Source organism: Parastagonospora nodorum, assembly GCF_000146915.1.
Source record: "Parastagonospora nodorum SN15 chromosome Unknown scaffold_18, whole genome shotgun sequence".
NCBI lineage: Eukaryota > Fungi > Ascomycota > Dothideomycetes > Pleosporales > Phaeosphaeriaceae > Parastagonospora > Parastagonospora nodorum.
In genome coordinates, this window is record NW_001884566.1 from 737259 (window position 1) to 753639 (window position 16381).

The following is a 16381-nucleotide window of genomic DNA, read 5'->3' on the forward strand; positions in this document are numbered from 1 at the left end:
ATCGCGTTCCCCGCGGTCAGCTCAAGAACAATTTCCCCCAGTTCCTCCACGGTACATCCCGTCCCGATGCGGTTACTCGTACACGTTTCTTCGACGCCGGTACGTAGTATTGAGAACCCTGTTGTTTGCCACGTGGAGCATTGACCTTTGCTTTTGCCACGTCTACAACACCGGTCTCTTTTGCGGGACTCTTGGGGGCTTTCGGTGCGGCAGCGAGAGAAGTGACGGCGTCCTGTGCGCTTTGTGGAAAAATGGGCGTAGAAGTGTTCCGACTAGAAAGTGCCCATGGAGAGATCGAGAGCGTCGTGAAAGAACGGGGAACATACGGAGAATTGTCGTCTTGGGCGGAGGGGTCGGGTTTAAGATGCTGGAATGACGGCGGGCTCGAGCTCTGGTGGGATTGTGGTACATCTTCTTCTTGCCTGCTCGAGCACGGGTTTTCAGCTGTTCCTGCATGGAGAGCGGCTGTTGGCATCGATGCGCGTTTGGGCGTTGGTGATTTGAAGGGCTCTTTGGAAATGTGCTGGACGCTGTTGCGAGGAGTAGATGTGCCAAGTGGCTCCGTATACATCTCCCTCAACAATGACGACGGTCGACGATGAGGAGGGACCTCAGGATTCTTTGGAGTAGAGGTAGGTGAAGATGCAATTTCATCTTCGGGCTCGCTGTCTACAGTCTTTGATATCTCTGGCTCATCTTCTGGTGGATTGGACATTAACTCCGCAAAGTCTGAAAGGTCGTCGAGATATCTGTGGAGCATATGATTTGACGTGTCTTTCATGATGTTCTGCGGTAGTTGAGCTTGCAATTGGGCGATTTGCTCAAGTATCAAAGCCGTATCATCCTTGATTGCTGCAGTATCCTTGCGAATCTCCTGGGTATCGTCTTTGATGTCCCGAGTGATCGTGATAGCCACCATGTCGAGCGCAAGGCCAAGCGCAGTCTTGTGCGTCTCCAGACTTGATCTGAACTTCGTCATATCGCCTTTGCCACCGCCCACAGCCCAATGTCCCGCTCTTCCCAATCGCGAAGCACTGTGTTTCTTAAGAGAAGCCTCCACGTCGGTGACAACATGTTTGCAGTTCTTCAGAATATCGATAATCTGGTCTTTCAATCTTTCAGGCAATGTCGCAGTGTGAGGTCCTTCTGTATCTTCAGCGAGCAGCTCGAGCACGGATTTGAGCGAGACCAGTTCCCGAGAGATTGCATCCAGGTCTCCACGTGCATCGCGAACTTCCCTGACAAAGTTTGTCACGGCAACCGATACCTGCGTTATTGTCGTGATCAAGGTAATGCAGGATACCGATATGGACAATGGGTCCATGGGGTGCTGTGGCGGTGAGTCAGTAGCCTAGGCGTTGCGTACCAAGGTCTGCGATGTACGGTCCGTCCCGATTCGCTTCCCGGAGGCTGTTGAATGTGCAGGAAGCACTTTAAAGATAGAGACCCGGTTTTCAAAAGCCTGAATGTAAACTGAAGTCGAAAGGAAGCTGAAAGTAAAATTTGGTGTTGCGGGAGGCAGAAGGACCAAGGCTGAACCGAGGGTTGCTGCGGCTTGCTGCAGGCTGACAGGCCAATGACTTGTCTGCCCGCCATCAACACTACACATGCATATTTAGATGTCGTAGTGATGAAGTTAGATGCATCAAACGCATCAACTCTTGCTCGGTTCTCCTCTCTACATCCTTCGTCTACTCTTTCGTTTACTACATGCACCCACTCATGCGACCCGCATATTCCTCGACAATTAGATTTTGACTGCCCAAGCCTACTTACTGCCTCGAGGAAGGAGTGCAAACACGACAAACTTCATTTTTACGACGTCGACAGTGTCATGAAGGGTAACACGGAAGAAGAGGGCGCTTGTGCAACTCATAAGTGCCTTTTAGCTTGTGGAATTGCGACTAGAATCGTGGTGAGAGAGAACAAATGTATGGGAGGGATGATTCCCTTAAAAGCATCCGGGAGTCGGAAGTCAGTGACGGAATCAACTTTTGTACCATAGAATCCCCCAAAGCCTCATTTCACCGTGAAGTGAAATCACAGATTGTGGAGTGCCCATCAGAGAATCTTCACAGTGTAGATTAAACTAAAAACACAACAGACGGCTCTTTCCCCTCACCCCTCAACTGCTTTACGCCCTCAATCGCGCCAACACCATGGAAGTAGCTTTCTCCCACAAGCTCACACTCATTTACAGATGCACGCATACGCATAACAAACGGCACTGCGCCCCCAGGTATCAGACACACAAGATCGCCCGGGCGGGCACCGCCAGGTACTAAACCCACCATACCACCGCGCGTCACGCAGAACGCGCGATCCCACGACGTGACGAGCACAGTGTTATACCAATCGACCATTTTCGCTAGCGTGTCGTCCATGGGGTCACGATAACGATCGCTGTATTGCTCTATGTCCTCGAAGAGGGAGGTAGCTGAGATACCGGAATGATGCGATAAGGTGTATTTCCATCGAAGATAGCCATGGTATGTATCTGGGAGTGGGCGGGTGCGGTTGCTGGTGTTCGCGGAATCGGCTATTGTTGTGCGCCAGAATGCTTCGAATAGAGGAATGCTGGTGGATTGAGGTATCGTCATGGTGTAGGGATCGCGGGCGTGAGTAATGGCTAGCTTCTCAGCGGCGTCAAACCACGATATGAGTTGTTTGTATTCATCCTCTCCAGCAGTGCTGTGTAATTTGGTGCTGATGTGTTCGATGTAGTCGATTTCATAAATCTTGAGTTGCAACTGACCATCTTCATGCAAATTTATGCCTCTTTCTGCTAGTGGAACGGTCTGTGGACCTTCGTAAAAGTGCCAGTACAGCGGTTGGGCAGCTGGGATGTTCGTCCAATCGGGCACATAAGAGGGAAGACCTGGAAAATTTCGATCAAAGCCACATCCTGCCTTACAAAATAACTCAAAGGTCCCGTACTTTAGAAGAATTTTGTTCACTGCGTCTGTAAGTACATCCTCCACAGATTTACTGTAGTCGGGGATGATACCCAGGCTGTCGACGTCGGAGGCGAGAGCGCATAAGCCATAGATACAGTCTCTGATGTTCGTTGCTTGTCGAAACCAGCATTGAGGCAGAAGGTCCAGAAGTGAGCATCTTTCGCCGGCTTCGAGCAGATCCCTTAGCCATTGGATGATGGGTATTGCGCTGCAGCCATCGGGATGGCCGACACCAAAGTCCTCACCTTCGCCGGGCTCTTTAATAAACATGCTGTATAACATGCTATTGTCATCGCCCAGTATATGCATACGTTTCCAAGGTATCATATGTCGTCCGTATTGTATGACAACATTGCGTCCCACAACAACTTCTTGGAAAGTCCAAACGCGCCGCCACCAGGGATGATGTAGGAAGTCTCTCAACGCAGTCCACTCGGGGGATCTCATCCTAGGTCGATGTATTCCCTGCATACTCTGAACAGTGTGTGTTCCGGCATCATGTTGTTCGTTCAGCTCGTTGAGCAAGTCCACGGCCAAATCCGCATTCCCTCTCGGTCTCGGAAACCAGATGACGACACGAGATGCCTTTTCGTATACGGCCTTCATTAGCAAAATTTGATGTTGCTTTTCTTCAAGATCCTCCTGGTTGATACAGATAGCGTCTATCCAGATGCGACGAGGCGAAATGGCGTCTCGAAGTTCGACTAGTGCATCTTGCGCGTTCCCGAAGGCGATGAAACGTTTTCCATCAATCTGGATTGGGTTCTTGGTATCATTGTTGCCCCAAGTATAGGAGAGTGCTTCATAAACTGGTAAGGAATCTAGACTGGCGCTTTCCAATGTACACGAAACAGGATCTTTTGTGCTGCCTGGAAGGACTGTAAGGATCCTGATCTCGGACCGAGCATCTTTGAACTTCTCAAACATGTAATCTGCCATGATAGGATAGCGGGCTGGATCTGTAGATATCAGTGTGGCAATTTGCTTGAAGTCTCCAGCTGATTCTGGAGCCTTGCGAGCGATTCAAGAGGGGCATCAGGCTGCTACATGACGCTACACCTAACCGAGATCATCTAAGCAATGAGGCTGAGGACATGTCCTTGGTCTTTCGACGTTAAATGATTGAATCCTCGGTTGATTTCCAAAGTTCTGCTATGTCTTCTCTTCAGAGCCCAGCCGCAGCCCCTAACTCTTTAAATCATCATCTCACGCGTTGCGACCTCGGAAGTGTTGTGTAGTTCTGCCAGGAGGACAAGCGCGAAACGGCGAGCTTGCCGGCATCTCAATCTCACCACAACTTACCAGGAAAGGCTACATGGCATGTATATCTGGATTCAGATACATCGATCGCGCCAAAGAAGCACGACCATCATGACATTGAAGTCACTGGACGATGTCGACAGTACCCTAGTCCCCATATTAGCGTCCCACTAGCCCCGTCTAACCCGCGTACCCCTGTCACCTATCATAAAGCTAGCAATCATCCCAGAGATCCCATCAGTCTTCCTCCACCAACTCGCCGCAATCTTGAATACAACGACTCTGATTCTAATAAACTGCTATTTCCCACGAAACCAAATCTCAGAATCTTTGAAGATGCCACGCGGCAAACTCATCGTTCTCGAGGGTCTCGACCGCGCTGGAAAATCCACGCAATGCCAACTCCTCGTCTCATCGCTGCAAGAAGCTGGCTTGAAAGTGCGACACATGAGATTTCCCGGTAAATGCTGCGCTTGATTCATACAGAATAGCCGTAGCTTACAGTATATTAGATCGAACAACGCCCATTGGGCAAATGATCAACGCGTACTTGGCTGGCGACACTGAATCTGAAGACCACGTTATCCATCTGCTATTTTCTGCGAATCGGTGGGAAGCTGCGTGAGTGTATATCTATTCAGAAAGGATAAGAAGTGTTGGAATTGATTTAACGTATGAAAGTGCGTCTATCGAAGCTGACCTACGAGCCGGAACTACAATTATAATCGATCGGTATTACTACAGCGGCTGCGTATACTCCGCTGCCAAGCACAATCCCAGCATGACGCTCGAGTGGTGCAGAAAACCGGATGTCGGTCTGCCGCGGCCAGATCTATGCGTGTTCTTGGACATCTCAGCGGATGATGCGGCGAAGAGAGGCGGATATGGCACGGAGAAGTACGAGAAGAAGGAGATGCAGGATCGTGTGCGGGAGTTGTTTGAGACGCTGATGGGGAGGAAGGAGGGCGAGGATTTTGTGAGAATTGATGCTGGCGCGAGTTTGGAGGAGGTGCAGAAGAAGGTCAAGCATGAGGTTGACCGGTGTATTGAGCGGGTTGATCGGGAAGATTTAGCGCTGCGGGTGGTAGAGGAGTGGTAGAAAATCATCTCGATTTCTTGACGGGAGACGGCTCTTCGTCTTGACTCATGTCTTCCATCCACGTCTCATCAAGCTCCTCGTCCTCTTGTTCGAGCGCCTGCCCATCAGCTGCATCTGACTCTGCGGGGTTGTCTGATTTCCTCTTCCGCTTGGGTTTGAAGAGAAGCTTAAGCTCTTCTTCGCCGTTTGTGCGCAGACTGAGCTCTTTGATCATTGTTGCCCATTTGATACAGCTGCGGCATCCTGGACAAGTACCTTCTAATGGAACGAGAGTTTCGAGCTCCCCTCCTTCGGTGAGGAATTTGTTCGACAGACAAGACAGATGTGATACTGTCTGACATGCTTCGATGGGGCAGACCAGTATCAGCGATGATGACATGTCCGCCGGATTCTTACACACACCACAACCCAGCCGTTGATCATCTTCAAGCACCCTTCTCGACTTTTCAATGTACTGCTTGCAGTCCTCGTATGCGACAGGGATTGCTCTGATGACCTCGGGGATAAAGTGTGTCTGTAGCTCAGTCGAGACGTCACTGGCTAATTTGGGAATCTCAGCTGGCGTCAATTGTATCGTGATACTCTTCCTCAACGTCGTCGTCATTTTCGTGGTGTGTCTCTCCCACTGCACAAAGACATCCGGTGCGAAGAACCTCAAATTCAGGGGCCACCGGCAGAAGCTATCCACACTCAGCAGATGATGCAAGTTCTTCAGCCTTGCTTCGAGTGACATGGGCGGCCTCTTTCTCCTCCTTCCAGGCGAGGTGGCTTTCTTCTTGCCCTTTTGCAGTTCCTCGGCCCTTGCATCTCGCACATCTTTGTCGATATGTCGTGTCGCGTGCGTGTTTTGCCACGCCCACTCAAACTGGAGGGCTGCGAACTTGGAAGGAAAACCTGTAACAATGCAAGTCATCTCCCACGGCCGCTTCCCCTGCATCGATGTACGTTTCGCGCCGCCCTTGCTCGACCCATTGTGCTGACCCAGGCGACGTGCAGGGTTGGGTGTGCTCCCAATGTAGTAGGATTTGCGATTCTTCGATCGCAGTAGATAGCAGCAGTAGAAGGCCGGAATTGGCCTGCTCTCGATTTTGAGAGCCTCCGACATGATCATGGATGGTAGTCGACGTTGTTGTTGATCGCAACGGGTCGAGTATCAACGGCACAGGGCTGCCGGGATGCAGCCGGATGCGGTCGGGGTCTTATTGGCCGGGTGTTAGGCTATCGATCGTGGATCCTTGCTGCCGACCTCAGGTCTCTGGAGCGCCGCAACTTCGGCTTAGTTGCTTGCTACTGAGATGCACGATGCGCACAAGAGGACAACGAGAGAAATTGAACTGCCTGTAAGTGGCCCTATGTTCTATGAGTGCCCAGTCCCAACGACCGAGGTGTGCAGCCTTTCGGCGACGCAACCACGCAGCTGGTCGGGTAGTGCCGCATGCGTCAAGCCGACGAGAGCATGTGTAAGTATAAGTGTCGGCGGACAATGCGATGAAATGAAATGGTGTTATGAGCTTGGGTGATGAGATTGAATGCTTGTCGAGATCAAAGTCGAGAGATGAGGTCGGCAGCCCTGCGTGAGCGACTGGGTATGTCTCATCCTGGCCGACGACATGTCCAGACGCAAATCTAATATCGGACTTTTTTCAGCTTACACACCGGACGAAAATAAAACTGGTTTGATATGTGCGCTGCTGCAGCCAGTGATTTAGTGGGTGTGTGCACCAAAGAGCCTTATATCGTCGGAAAAGGCAGTGGTTGATGTAATGGTCAGAAGTTCTTGGTTCGGGGCCTAGAGGCAGTTAGCGAGCGGGAAGGGCAATCAATGCACGCTCTCTCTCGCTCACCATCTCCGTTTCCCGCACCTGTCATTCCCTCTCACTCCACCACACATCGCCTGTAACAGAACACGACCACGCCGGCTAGACAGCGACTGTCGGTGCGCGAGCCGCCAGAGACGTTCGATAGTCGTTTCGCCAGACACGGTACTCGTGTACATCAACTTCGTCGAGCCGAAAACAGTCGCCTGCCGTTGATACGGCCTTATGCCGCGCCATATATTCCCACGATAACCACCACAACCGCCCGATTCAACCTTCACGACGAGCCCAAAACATCTCCAACTGCCCTCGAATTCGTTATAAAGCTCCTCCCGGGGTCGGATTGGCAGTCGCGCCGGGTGCAGCGGCGAGGAAGGTGCCATGGTCGACATTATGCCCCAAGCAGGGCCGTCCACGGGCGCAACCATGACCACGTTTCGGGTCACAGACAACGGAATGCCAGACGGCGCATCGCCTGCACCAAGATCCAGAATGAGCGGTGTCGCGATGCCTCTTGTCAATGGTGCGCAGCCGAACGGTATGGTCACGATTCCTTTGAGCGCCCGCAAGGCACAGCCGCTAGATCTTGCGACGGTTGAGCGCAGAGGTTTTGGCGCACCAAACAACCAGCCACCAAAGTCAAATCGCATGTTCGGCCTGAAGGAATCACCCACATATCGCCCGACTGCCGAGCAGTTCAAGGACCCCGTGCAGTATATCCAGAGCATTCGTGAGGAGGCGCAACAATATGGCATCGTCAAGATCATCCCGCCCGACAGCTGGACTCCTTCATTCGCCATCGATACAGAAGTACGTGTAGTTCAGTTCCGAGCGATTGAAGCTTTGTCAATCTTCAACTTTTTCGAAACCACCACATGTGCCATGTAGCTAATATGCATCAGCGCTTTCACTTCCGCACGCGACGGCAGGAGCTCAATTCTGTCGAAGGAGGTGTGTATTTTCCACCAACCATGACTTTTCAAATGTGCTAATGCAGCCAGGTACACGTGCCAATCTGAATTATCTGGACCAACTTGCCAAATTCCACAAACAGCATGGCCACAGTCTCACTCGTTTCCCTAGTGTGGACAAACGACCACTGGATCTGTACAAGCTCAAGAAGGCTGTGGAGACCAGAGGCGGCTTCGAGCGTGTCTGCAAACAGAAGAAGTGGGCCGAAATTGGACGAGATCTCGGCTACAGTGGCAAGATCATGTCTTCGCTGTCGACTTCGCTGAAGAACTCATACCAGAAATGGTTGCACCCGTATGAAGAGTACTTGCGCGTTGTGAAGCCTGGAGTGCAGCAGATGCTTGAATTGGAGCACGGTGGGCCCTTCACCCCATCGCCTGCGCATTCGCCCATGAAGAAATCGGCGCAGGGCACACCCGTCGCGAATTCGTCCGACTCACCTGCAATGAAGGCGTCGGCAGCTCTGAATGCGACGCTGCATGGTGATGCTGTGCAGGGTCCGCCCACGGAATTGCCTCGGCCTGCCATGGCGTCTGGCTTCACATCTGTAAATTCCGCTGGAGGCTTCACAGCAGTCAATTCTCAAACCCCACAAGCGACTCCTGTACAGCCACCGACATCAGGCTCTTTCTCCGCAGTCAATACTCCAAACGGCTTCCATCGCGAACATGTTGATTCTCGCACTGCTACTCCTCTGCGCAATGGTGGCAGCCCTATGCTGTCTGCGCACAACACGCCAGATCTGCGGCCAGCTGCGCTTGGCTTGACTCCACTGTCGAGTGGCCAAATGTTCAACCAGCTCAAGCGCACACTATCGCAAGATGCAGAGGACAGCTCGAACGGCGATACAGACGAGAACGGGCGACGTAGCAAGCGGCTAAAGAAAGGTAAGCACATTTTCGTATGCAGTCTCGCTCCACCCGCCACTAGAACAGGGATGTCGTGTCAGCGCGTCTGTTCTGATCCAGGGACGGGTGAGACGGACGCTGCACGTCTCATTGGGTTGTGGACCTCGCTAACGCACCATGCTGCAGATGCGGCGCCCACCGTTGCAGGCTCGCACATGACGCAGCCGCGACAGTCGACACCAGGCTCGACTTTCAACCCTCGTGCACGTGCCGCAGATGAGAGACCCGGAGATGTAAGTGCAGTCACGCTATCCCACACCAAGATACTAATCCCCTGCTAGCGATGTGAGACCTGCGGTACCGACAACGATCCGCAGAGCATCTTGCTCTGCGACAGCTGCGATGCTGGGTACCACGGCTACTGCCTCGACCCGCCTATCAAGGCCGTTCCTACCTTCGACTGGCATTGTCCACGATGCCTCGTCGGCACGGGCGAGTTTGGTTTTGAGGAGGGTGGCGTTTACTCTCTCAAGCAGTTCCAAGAAAAGGCGCACAACTTCAAACAGGCGCATTTCGCCAACAAGACAGCTTTTGATCCTGTCACCAACGCGCCGCGGGCCGTGACTGAAGAAGATGTTGAGAGTGAATTCTGGCGATGCGTTGGGAATCTGACTGAGACAATCGAAGTCGAATATGGAGCTGACGTACATTCAACAACACATGGAAGCGGCTTTCCCACAATCGAGAAGAACCCACGAGACCCTTACTCGACTGACCCCTGGAACCTGAACATACTTCCCTACGCACCCGACTCGCTCTTCCGCCACATCAAGTCCGACATCTCAGGTATGACGGTACCGTGGCTGTATGTCGGCATGGTCTTTTCGACCTTCTGCTGGCATGCCGAAGACCACTACACGTACTCGGCCAACTACCAGCATTTCGGCGCTACAAAGACTTGGTATGGTATTCCGGCTGAGGATACCGAGAAGTTCGAGCAAGCAATGCGCGAGGCAGTGCCAGAATTGTTCGAGTCACAACCAGATCTCCTATTCCAGCTCGTCACGCTTCTCACCCCTGAACAACTGCAGAAGGCTGGTGTCCGAGTCTATGCACTCGATCAGCGTGCTGGAGAGTTCGTCATTACGTTCCCTCAAGCTTACCACGCTGGCTTCAACCACGGCTTCAATATGAACGAAGCTGTCAATTTTGCACCATCAGACTGGGAGCCCTTTGGCGAGTTTGGTGTCCAACGCCTCCAGGACTACAGGAGGCAACCATGTTTTTCGCACGATGAGTTACTCCTGGCAGCCGCCGCGCGCAAGGACACAACAATCAAAACCGCAAAATGGCTTGGTCCCGCACTGGAGCGAATGCGCGATCGCGAAGTCGGCGTGCGCGCGTCCTTCCTAGAAAAGCACAAGGCTGCAAAGGAGCACTCGTGCAAGATTGACGGCACCGGCGACTCTGAAGTACAGTGCGAGCTGGAATTCATCGTTGACGACACCGACATCCACGAAGACGAGCAGATCTGCACGCACTGCAAAGCATACAGCTACTTGTCTCGCTTTTACTGCCGCAACGCAAAGAAGGTTGTGTGCCTGCAACATGCGGGCTGGTACGAGTGTTGTCCGGGAAGCATCGAGGCAGATCGCTTGACTGGAGCTCGTGGCGAGCATGTGCTCATCTATCGCATGCCGGCCGACGCTCTAGAATCTATCGTTCAGAAAATCGTTGACAAGGCCGGAACCCCTGAAGCTTGGGAAGAGAAGATGGAAGCTCTTCTATCCGAAGGTCCCCAGCCGCAATTAAAATCTTTACGCTCTCTCCTCAATGAAGGCGAGAAGATTGATTGGGATCTTCAGGGCCTACCGGACCTGAAAGACTTCGTGGAGAAGTGTCAGGAGGTTGCGGAAAATGCTATCAACTACATCACTCGAAAGCAGCAGAATCGACGCAAAAATGAGCGAGTCTGGAAAGGACGCGGCGCGGGCAAACAAGCAGCAGCGATTGAAGCCGACGAGAAAGAACGAGAGTATCGTAGCGTTGAGAACATCCAAAAGCTTCTTAATCAGGCGAAAGAACTCGGCTTTGACTGCCCAGAGATTTCTTCTCTCCGCGAACGTGCTGAAAGCATTGCAGTATTCCAGGAGAAGGCGCGAACGACCTTGCGCGAACGACCAAATCAACAAAGCATCGCTCGACTAGACGAACTTCTCGAAGAAGGCAAGGGGTTCAACGTCGACTTGCCTGAGCTCGAAGCGCTTGAAAAGGTTGTACAACAGCTGAAATGGCTACAAGAGACCGAAGACTTCAAGTTCAAGCAAGCGACTACTCTGAAAGAAGTGGGTGAATTGATTACTCGAGGTGCTGAGCTTGGCATACCGGACAATCACCTTGAGATACAGTTCTTGCAAAGTAAGAAGGACCAAGGCGAATTCTGGGAGACCAAGGCAAAAGAGCTCATGGCTGTCGAGAACGTTCACTACCAGCAGCTGGATGCTCTGTCGAAGCAAGCTGCAAGCTTACCTGTCACACCCGAGACCCGCGCCGCAGTTGACGCCATCTTGAAGAAACAAAGAGATGCGCAGGAGTTGATAATGTCACTTTATGAACGCAGTAAGGACCCCGACTTCTCGAAGCGCCCCAAGTACACGGAAGTCAAGAACGCGATCGAAGGCCTGAGTGTGTTGAATAGCAAGCCACCCGGTACCATCGACCTCGAGAAGGAACAGAAACGCCATGAAGACTGGATGCGCACCGGAAAGAAGCTGTTCGGCAAGGCCAACGCACCTTTGCATATCCTTCACGCGCACATGAAGCAAGTTGACGAGCGGAATCAGTCGTGTTTTGACCTGTCCGACCAGCCTAGAATGCCGGTCGAGCCTGCGTCTCGCGAGGCAACCCCCGTCGAAGGAGAAGATAGCGTGGAAGGCTCGGGCTCAAACCGCGGAGTGTTCTGCATTTGTCGCCAAAAGGAAGCGGGCATGATGATCGAGTGTGAGCTGTGTCATGAATGGTGAGTTCTTCATTATCGTGAATCGCAACAATCGCTAACTTCAAAAAGGTACCATGGCAAATGCCTGAAGATCGCCCGCGGCAAACTAAAGGAGGATGATAAGTACACCTGTCCCATCTGTGATTACAGGGTCAAGATTCCTCGTGACGCCACTCGGCCTAAACTTGAAGATCTTCAGAGGTGGCAAGACATGTTACCTGATCTACCTTTCCAACCGGAGGAAGAAGACACTTTGGAGTCCCTCATTCATCATGGCACAAAGTTCCGCGAGTACGTCGCACAGTACATCAACCCGTTGATGTCAAGTCCCGATGAACTCACTACTCAACGCTTCTACCTGCGAAAACTTGAAGGTGCAGAGATTCTCCTGGCCAACGAAATCAACTTCTTCCGACAAGAATTGCACAAATGGGCTCCTGTTGCTCCATCACCTCCGCCTATTCTGCAGATGTCACTGTCGACGCGCAAGCCACGGCCTACCAAACAACAGAAGCTCATGAACCAGTTGGGTCTGACCAATCCCGATGACTTGCCACAGCACCTGAAACCAAAGACACAGCAGTTCACCAAGAGCAAGTCGGTGGATCCTACGAAACCCCAGCTTCAGCCTGCGCCCGAACAATCGCACACTCCACCTGGTGACCCTCGGCGTGGCGAGTTTGGCGATAACGACTACTTCAATTCTAGCACTGTGCCCACGTCCGCCTTCAACAACTCGCCCACCTTCACTACCAATGCTCCTCTGAGCTTCGGCGGTGGCTCGTCAATTGCGCCCATCGATCCCGGCCTGTTTGAGACATCTGGACCAGCCCCAACAAGCCCGATGCAAGACCCCTTCAAGAGTTCCGGCAACGGTCACGAGATGTTTGGCGAGGCCATGGACATGGGTGGCGGCCAAGCAGAAGAGGCTTTGGCCGCAACAGAAGGCAACTACATGGATTAGTAGTTCATGTTAGCAGACCTTCCGATACCGATGCCATCTCCACGACGACTTCTGCACGACTCCTTCTCACGACCTTCCTTTCCATTCTGCCACAAGAAAACGACTACTTGCGATGTGTTCCGGCATACACATGTTTAATGAGCTGCTTGTACGATGTCATATGTTTCTGTATATGTATTCGTCTGTTTTCCCTTCACCGACAGGATAGTAGAGGTCACTCGGCTGCGATTGTCTGCTGCAGGATATTCTCAGCACGATGGTCCGAGCCGGTCAAAAACTGTTGTTGCTGCATTATAGTGGGTGTTATGGTGTAGTAATAAGTCCAAATACCCGACACACGGTGTGTAGAGGTGTTCTTGTATTTCGATAATCGATGAATGGATATTTCAGCATTTTGCAATCAGTCTACCTTGTGCTCGTGCTGAATGGTGATGACGCAACGACGTGGGAGCAGAAGATGCGGTTCTGGTCTAAGTGGATGTCGGGCTTGGCGTTCGGAACTTTGGAAAAAGATGGACCACCTCGAGCTCCAACAACGACTTTGGACGCCATCACACAATGCTGCCCAGTAGAGGGCTGCGGCCTGCCCAATTCGCAGCTTTGAGTTCGCGACAACCAGCGTTACCTCGGTCCAGTGCTTCAAGAAAGGTGCGCATACTTCAATCCCCGCATGGCTGGTTCATCACATCTCCGCCGTCACCTCCGCATGCCGCAACTCTGCACCGCCTGTACTGCACCCAAGCCCAACTCCAGGGACCGCTTGTACCGCAAATATCCAGACTTAATGCTGATATGACACTCTCAGTTCTCTTCGTTACCACGTACTGCTGGCCTATCCGCACCCTCATGCCGCACAAGCCCACTTCAGTCGGCTAGGTGGAGGACTGGCGCAACCGGTCGTTCACCTGTTGTGCTGACTGCTTCCTCTGTGCGCAATGGCTCCTGGTACGCTCCATGGAGCTGGGGCAAACCCAGCACTCCCTCTGGCAACGCGCCCGCCTCTGGAACAGAGCAAGTTCCAATCGCCGAATTCACAAATAATCCCGCCTCACATCACATCGAACCCGCCGTAACGTCGACAACACCAGAACTCGCGCCCGCAGGAATAGACAAGGCTCCGGTGTTTAATAGCACCTCGGATGCGACAAGCACGGCTGCTGACAGCATGACCGCTTTTAACGACGCGAAGACAATCGACGACCTGCTCGGCAGTGAGCCTACACCAGACGTCATAGCCACCAAAGCCGAAATTGACCCCACCGCCCTCATCGATCATGCTGGACAGCTGAAAGAGCTGGGTCTGGACTATGGCTGGGGCCTCACAACAGTCTTCGAGCGGACCATCGAATCGATCTACTTGAATACTGGTTACGGTTGGGCAGGGTCCATAATGCTTGCCGCTGTAGCCGTTCGCGGCGCTACCTTTTTCTTCCAGGCCCTTAGTTCAGACAGGATGGCAGCGTTGGCCGCTCTCAAGCCTCTCACAGAACCCATACAAGAGAAACTGACGGCCGCGATTGCACGAGGAGACAAGCAGGCCGAGCAGATGTACAAAATGCAGCAGGCTCAAGTCATGGCGCCGCATATGGGCGGCATGTTCTCCATGGGAGGATTCATGATTATACAAGCTTGGATTGGTTTCAGTGCTTTCAGATGTCTCCGAGCCATGGGAGCACTGCCTGTGCCTGGCATGGCGAACGATGGCTTCTTCTGGTTTAAAGACCTTACCGTTAATGACCCGTACTACCTCATTCCTGCAGCCATTACTGGCATTTTTTATAGTCTCTTCAAGGTACGATCGCCCCCCAGTACTCGCCCATTCTTCCAGCTAACCTCCTCTAGATGGGCGGTGAAACGGGTGTCTCGGCCGAAGCTGCCGGCCAGCAGAACGCGTTTCGACAGAGCCTTATGACGGGCCTTGCCTTTTTCATGGGTATTGTTACCTCGTTTCAACCTGCTGTTCTGCAGCTCTACTTCCTCACTTCTGGTGTCCTAGGTGCTGGGACCGGTTACCTACTCCGCCAAAACTGGTTCAGACGCCTGATCCACATCCGCCAGCTCCCAAGCAAACAGAGCGCAGAGATCTATAGCAAGGTTGTAAAGGGCGAGGTCAGTCTCTCCCAGATCAAGGGCAAGGACGGAAAGATCCGATACCAAGCGCCTACCGCTCCCACAAACCGCCGCTCAGCGACTACTCTCCCTGGCATCAAGATTCGCGAAGGCTTAACAGTGCCCGCTCACCTCAAGGTCGAGGAGCCAGTGAAGGTTAGCAGCGAGCGCCAAGACCGTGACGAGGACTTTGAGGCAGGTGCTCAGGGTACGATGTTGGAGAAGCTGAGCTACTACCGCAGGAATTACCGCCTTGCGTACATTTACAGGCGCACGCAGGGAAGCATTGAGAGGTCATTGGAGAAGATGGGTTATGGGGGTATCAAGACCACCGAAGCGCAGAAAAAGAGGAAGATGCGTGCGGAGCAGTATGAGATTGAGAGGAGGCGGAGGTTTGAGAATAGGAAGTAGTGTAAGAATACCAGGGTGGAGATTGTGGTAGCAGATGTACATGGCAAAGGCTCTTGGTGAGTCTCAATGGCTGTTGTAGATCTTTCTTGTACAATATCGATGCATATGCTCTCACATCAAACGATGTTATAACTCGCTCAATGTAGTGACTTGCACACACGGTATATTCCTTCATGCAATGATCGTAGTCCGGTTCATATGTACACTCGCACGCCGCACTTTGCCAGCCACATCGTGTCAGACTATATCCATCTCCATTCCATTCCACATTTCCCCCACGCCCTTTCCTTCTACTCCAAGCTCGTATACATGTCCAATTCCTGCCCATTCCTCCTCCTCCTCTCCACGGGATCCGCCCTCATCTCGACCCCCGGCCCCACGCGTCTCGCATCCCCTCTATGCGTCGGGAAAACCTGCATGACAGACATTAGCGCCTACACCCCAAAATCCTTCCCCCCTCACATCCACAAAAACGTACCTTGGTCCCACTCCACCCCCAACCTAAACGCCGCCTCGTTCGCGACCAGCTCTCCGAACCCCAGCATCAGCCCGTTTACGAACGGCAGGAACAGATTTATTGCGGCGCCCCGGAATAGACCCCAGAGCGTGGGCGGCTTGTAGAGGATCATGGGCGACGAGGAGGAGGGCGGGGAGGGGGATGGCGAGTCGGCGGGCGCGGAGTAGGATTCGCTATCCGTGGGGATTGTTAGGCCGGAGGCGGTGAGGGGGGTGGGGTCGTCCATTGGGAGGGTTATATGTGTGAGGTTGTAGGAGAGAGTTGGGTTGGAGGTGGTCCCGCGGGCGGTGGTGTTGTCGGATGGGTTATGTATGAAGCGGATGCCGACTTTTTTCTTTTTGATCTCAGACAGGCCTGGATATGGCGTGAGGCAATTGGGGGTTTGAGACGCTTTCAAAAAGAGCGTGTTGAGATTTATTCAGCTTCCGA

General features: G+C 52.7%; 9 protein-coding genes across 9 annotated transcripts; 4 read left to right on the forward strand and 5 right to left on the reverse strand.

Moving 5' to 3' along the window:
* Nucleotides 1-16: 16 nt before the first annotated feature.
* SNOG_11195 (hypothetical protein) lies at nucleotides 17-1813 on the reverse strand (the record flags this gene model as incomplete). Its single annotated transcript, XM_001801387.1, has 3 exons — nucleotides 17-1330; nucleotides 1367-1601; nucleotides 1773-1813. The coding sequence occupies 3 exons, from the start codon at nucleotides 1811-1813 to the stop codon at nucleotides 17-19; spliced, it is 1590 nt and encodes a 529-aa protein (XP_001801439.1).
* A 271-nt stretch (nucleotides 1814-2084) lies between these two features.
* Nucleotides 2085-3896, reverse strand: SNOG_11196 (hypothetical protein; the record flags this gene model as incomplete). Its single annotated transcript, XM_001801388.1, has 1 exon — nucleotides 2085-3896. The coding sequence occupies one exon, from the start codon at nucleotides 3894-3896 to the stop codon at nucleotides 2085-2087; it is 1812 nt and encodes a 603-aa protein (XP_001801440.1).
* A 1102-nt stretch (nucleotides 3897-4998) lies between these two features.
* Nucleotides 4999-5316, forward strand: SNOG_11197 (hypothetical protein; the record flags this gene model as incomplete). Its single annotated transcript, XM_001801389.1, has 1 exon — nucleotides 4999-5316. One exon carries the CDS (start codon nucleotides 4999-5001, stop codon nucleotides 5314-5316), a length of 318 nt encoding a protein of 105 aa, XP_001801441.1.
* A 4-nt stretch (nucleotides 5317-5320) lies between these two features.
* Nucleotides 5321-6421, reverse strand: SNOG_11198 (hypothetical protein; the record flags this gene model as incomplete). The annotated part of the gene is made up of 2 exons (XM_001801390.1): nucleotides 5321-5559; nucleotides 5719-6421. 2 exons carry the CDS (start codon nucleotides 6419-6421, stop codon nucleotides 5321-5323), a joined length of 942 nt encoding a protein of 313 aa, XP_001801442.1.
* A 197-nt stretch (nucleotides 6422-6618) lies between these two features.
* On the forward strand, nucleotides 6619-6745 carry SNOG_11199 (hypothetical protein; the record flags this gene model as incomplete). The annotated part of the gene is made up of 2 exons (XM_001801391.1): nucleotides 6619-6656; nucleotides 6688-6745. 2 exons carry the CDS (start codon nucleotides 6619-6621, stop codon nucleotides 6743-6745), a joined length of 96 nt encoding a protein of 31 aa, XP_001801443.1.
* An 880-nt stretch (nucleotides 6746-7625) lies between these two features.
* Nucleotides 7626-13315, forward strand: SNOG_11200 (hypothetical protein; the record flags this gene model as incomplete). The annotated part of the gene is made up of 6 exons (XM_001801392.1): nucleotides 7626-7943; nucleotides 8022-8084; nucleotides 8188-8992; nucleotides 9074-9246; nucleotides 9331-11972; nucleotides 12021-13315. The coding sequence occupies 6 exons, from the start codon at nucleotides 7626-7628 to the stop codon at nucleotides 12913-12915; spliced, it is 4896 nt and encodes a 1631-aa protein (XP_001801444.1). The 3' UTR covers nucleotides 12916-13315.
* On the reverse strand, nucleotides 13130-13308 carry SNOG_11201 (hypothetical protein; the record flags this gene model as incomplete). The annotated part of the gene is made up of 2 exons (XM_001801393.1): nucleotides 13130-13192; nucleotides 13255-13308. The coding sequence occupies 2 exons, from the start codon at nucleotides 13306-13308 to the stop codon at nucleotides 13130-13132; spliced, it is 117 nt and encodes a 38-aa protein (XP_001801445.1).
* Nucleotides 13316-14080: 765 nt separating the features above from the next.
* Nucleotides 14081-15435, forward strand: SNOG_11202 (hypothetical protein; the record flags this gene model as incomplete). Its single annotated transcript, XM_001801394.1, has 2 exons — nucleotides 14081-14707; nucleotides 14758-15435. 2 exons carry the CDS (start codon nucleotides 14081-14083, stop codon nucleotides 15433-15435), a joined length of 1305 nt encoding a protein of 434 aa, XP_001801446.1.
* Nucleotides 15436-15831: 396 nt separating this feature from the next.
* On the reverse strand, nucleotides 15832-16178 carry SNOG_11203 (hypothetical protein; the record flags this gene model as incomplete). The annotated part of the gene is made up of 2 exons (XM_001801395.1): nucleotides 15832-15848; nucleotides 15914-16178. 2 exons carry the CDS (start codon nucleotides 16176-16178, stop codon nucleotides 15832-15834), a joined length of 282 nt encoding a protein of 93 aa, XP_001801447.1.
* Nucleotides 16179-16381: the final 203 nt, after the last annotated feature.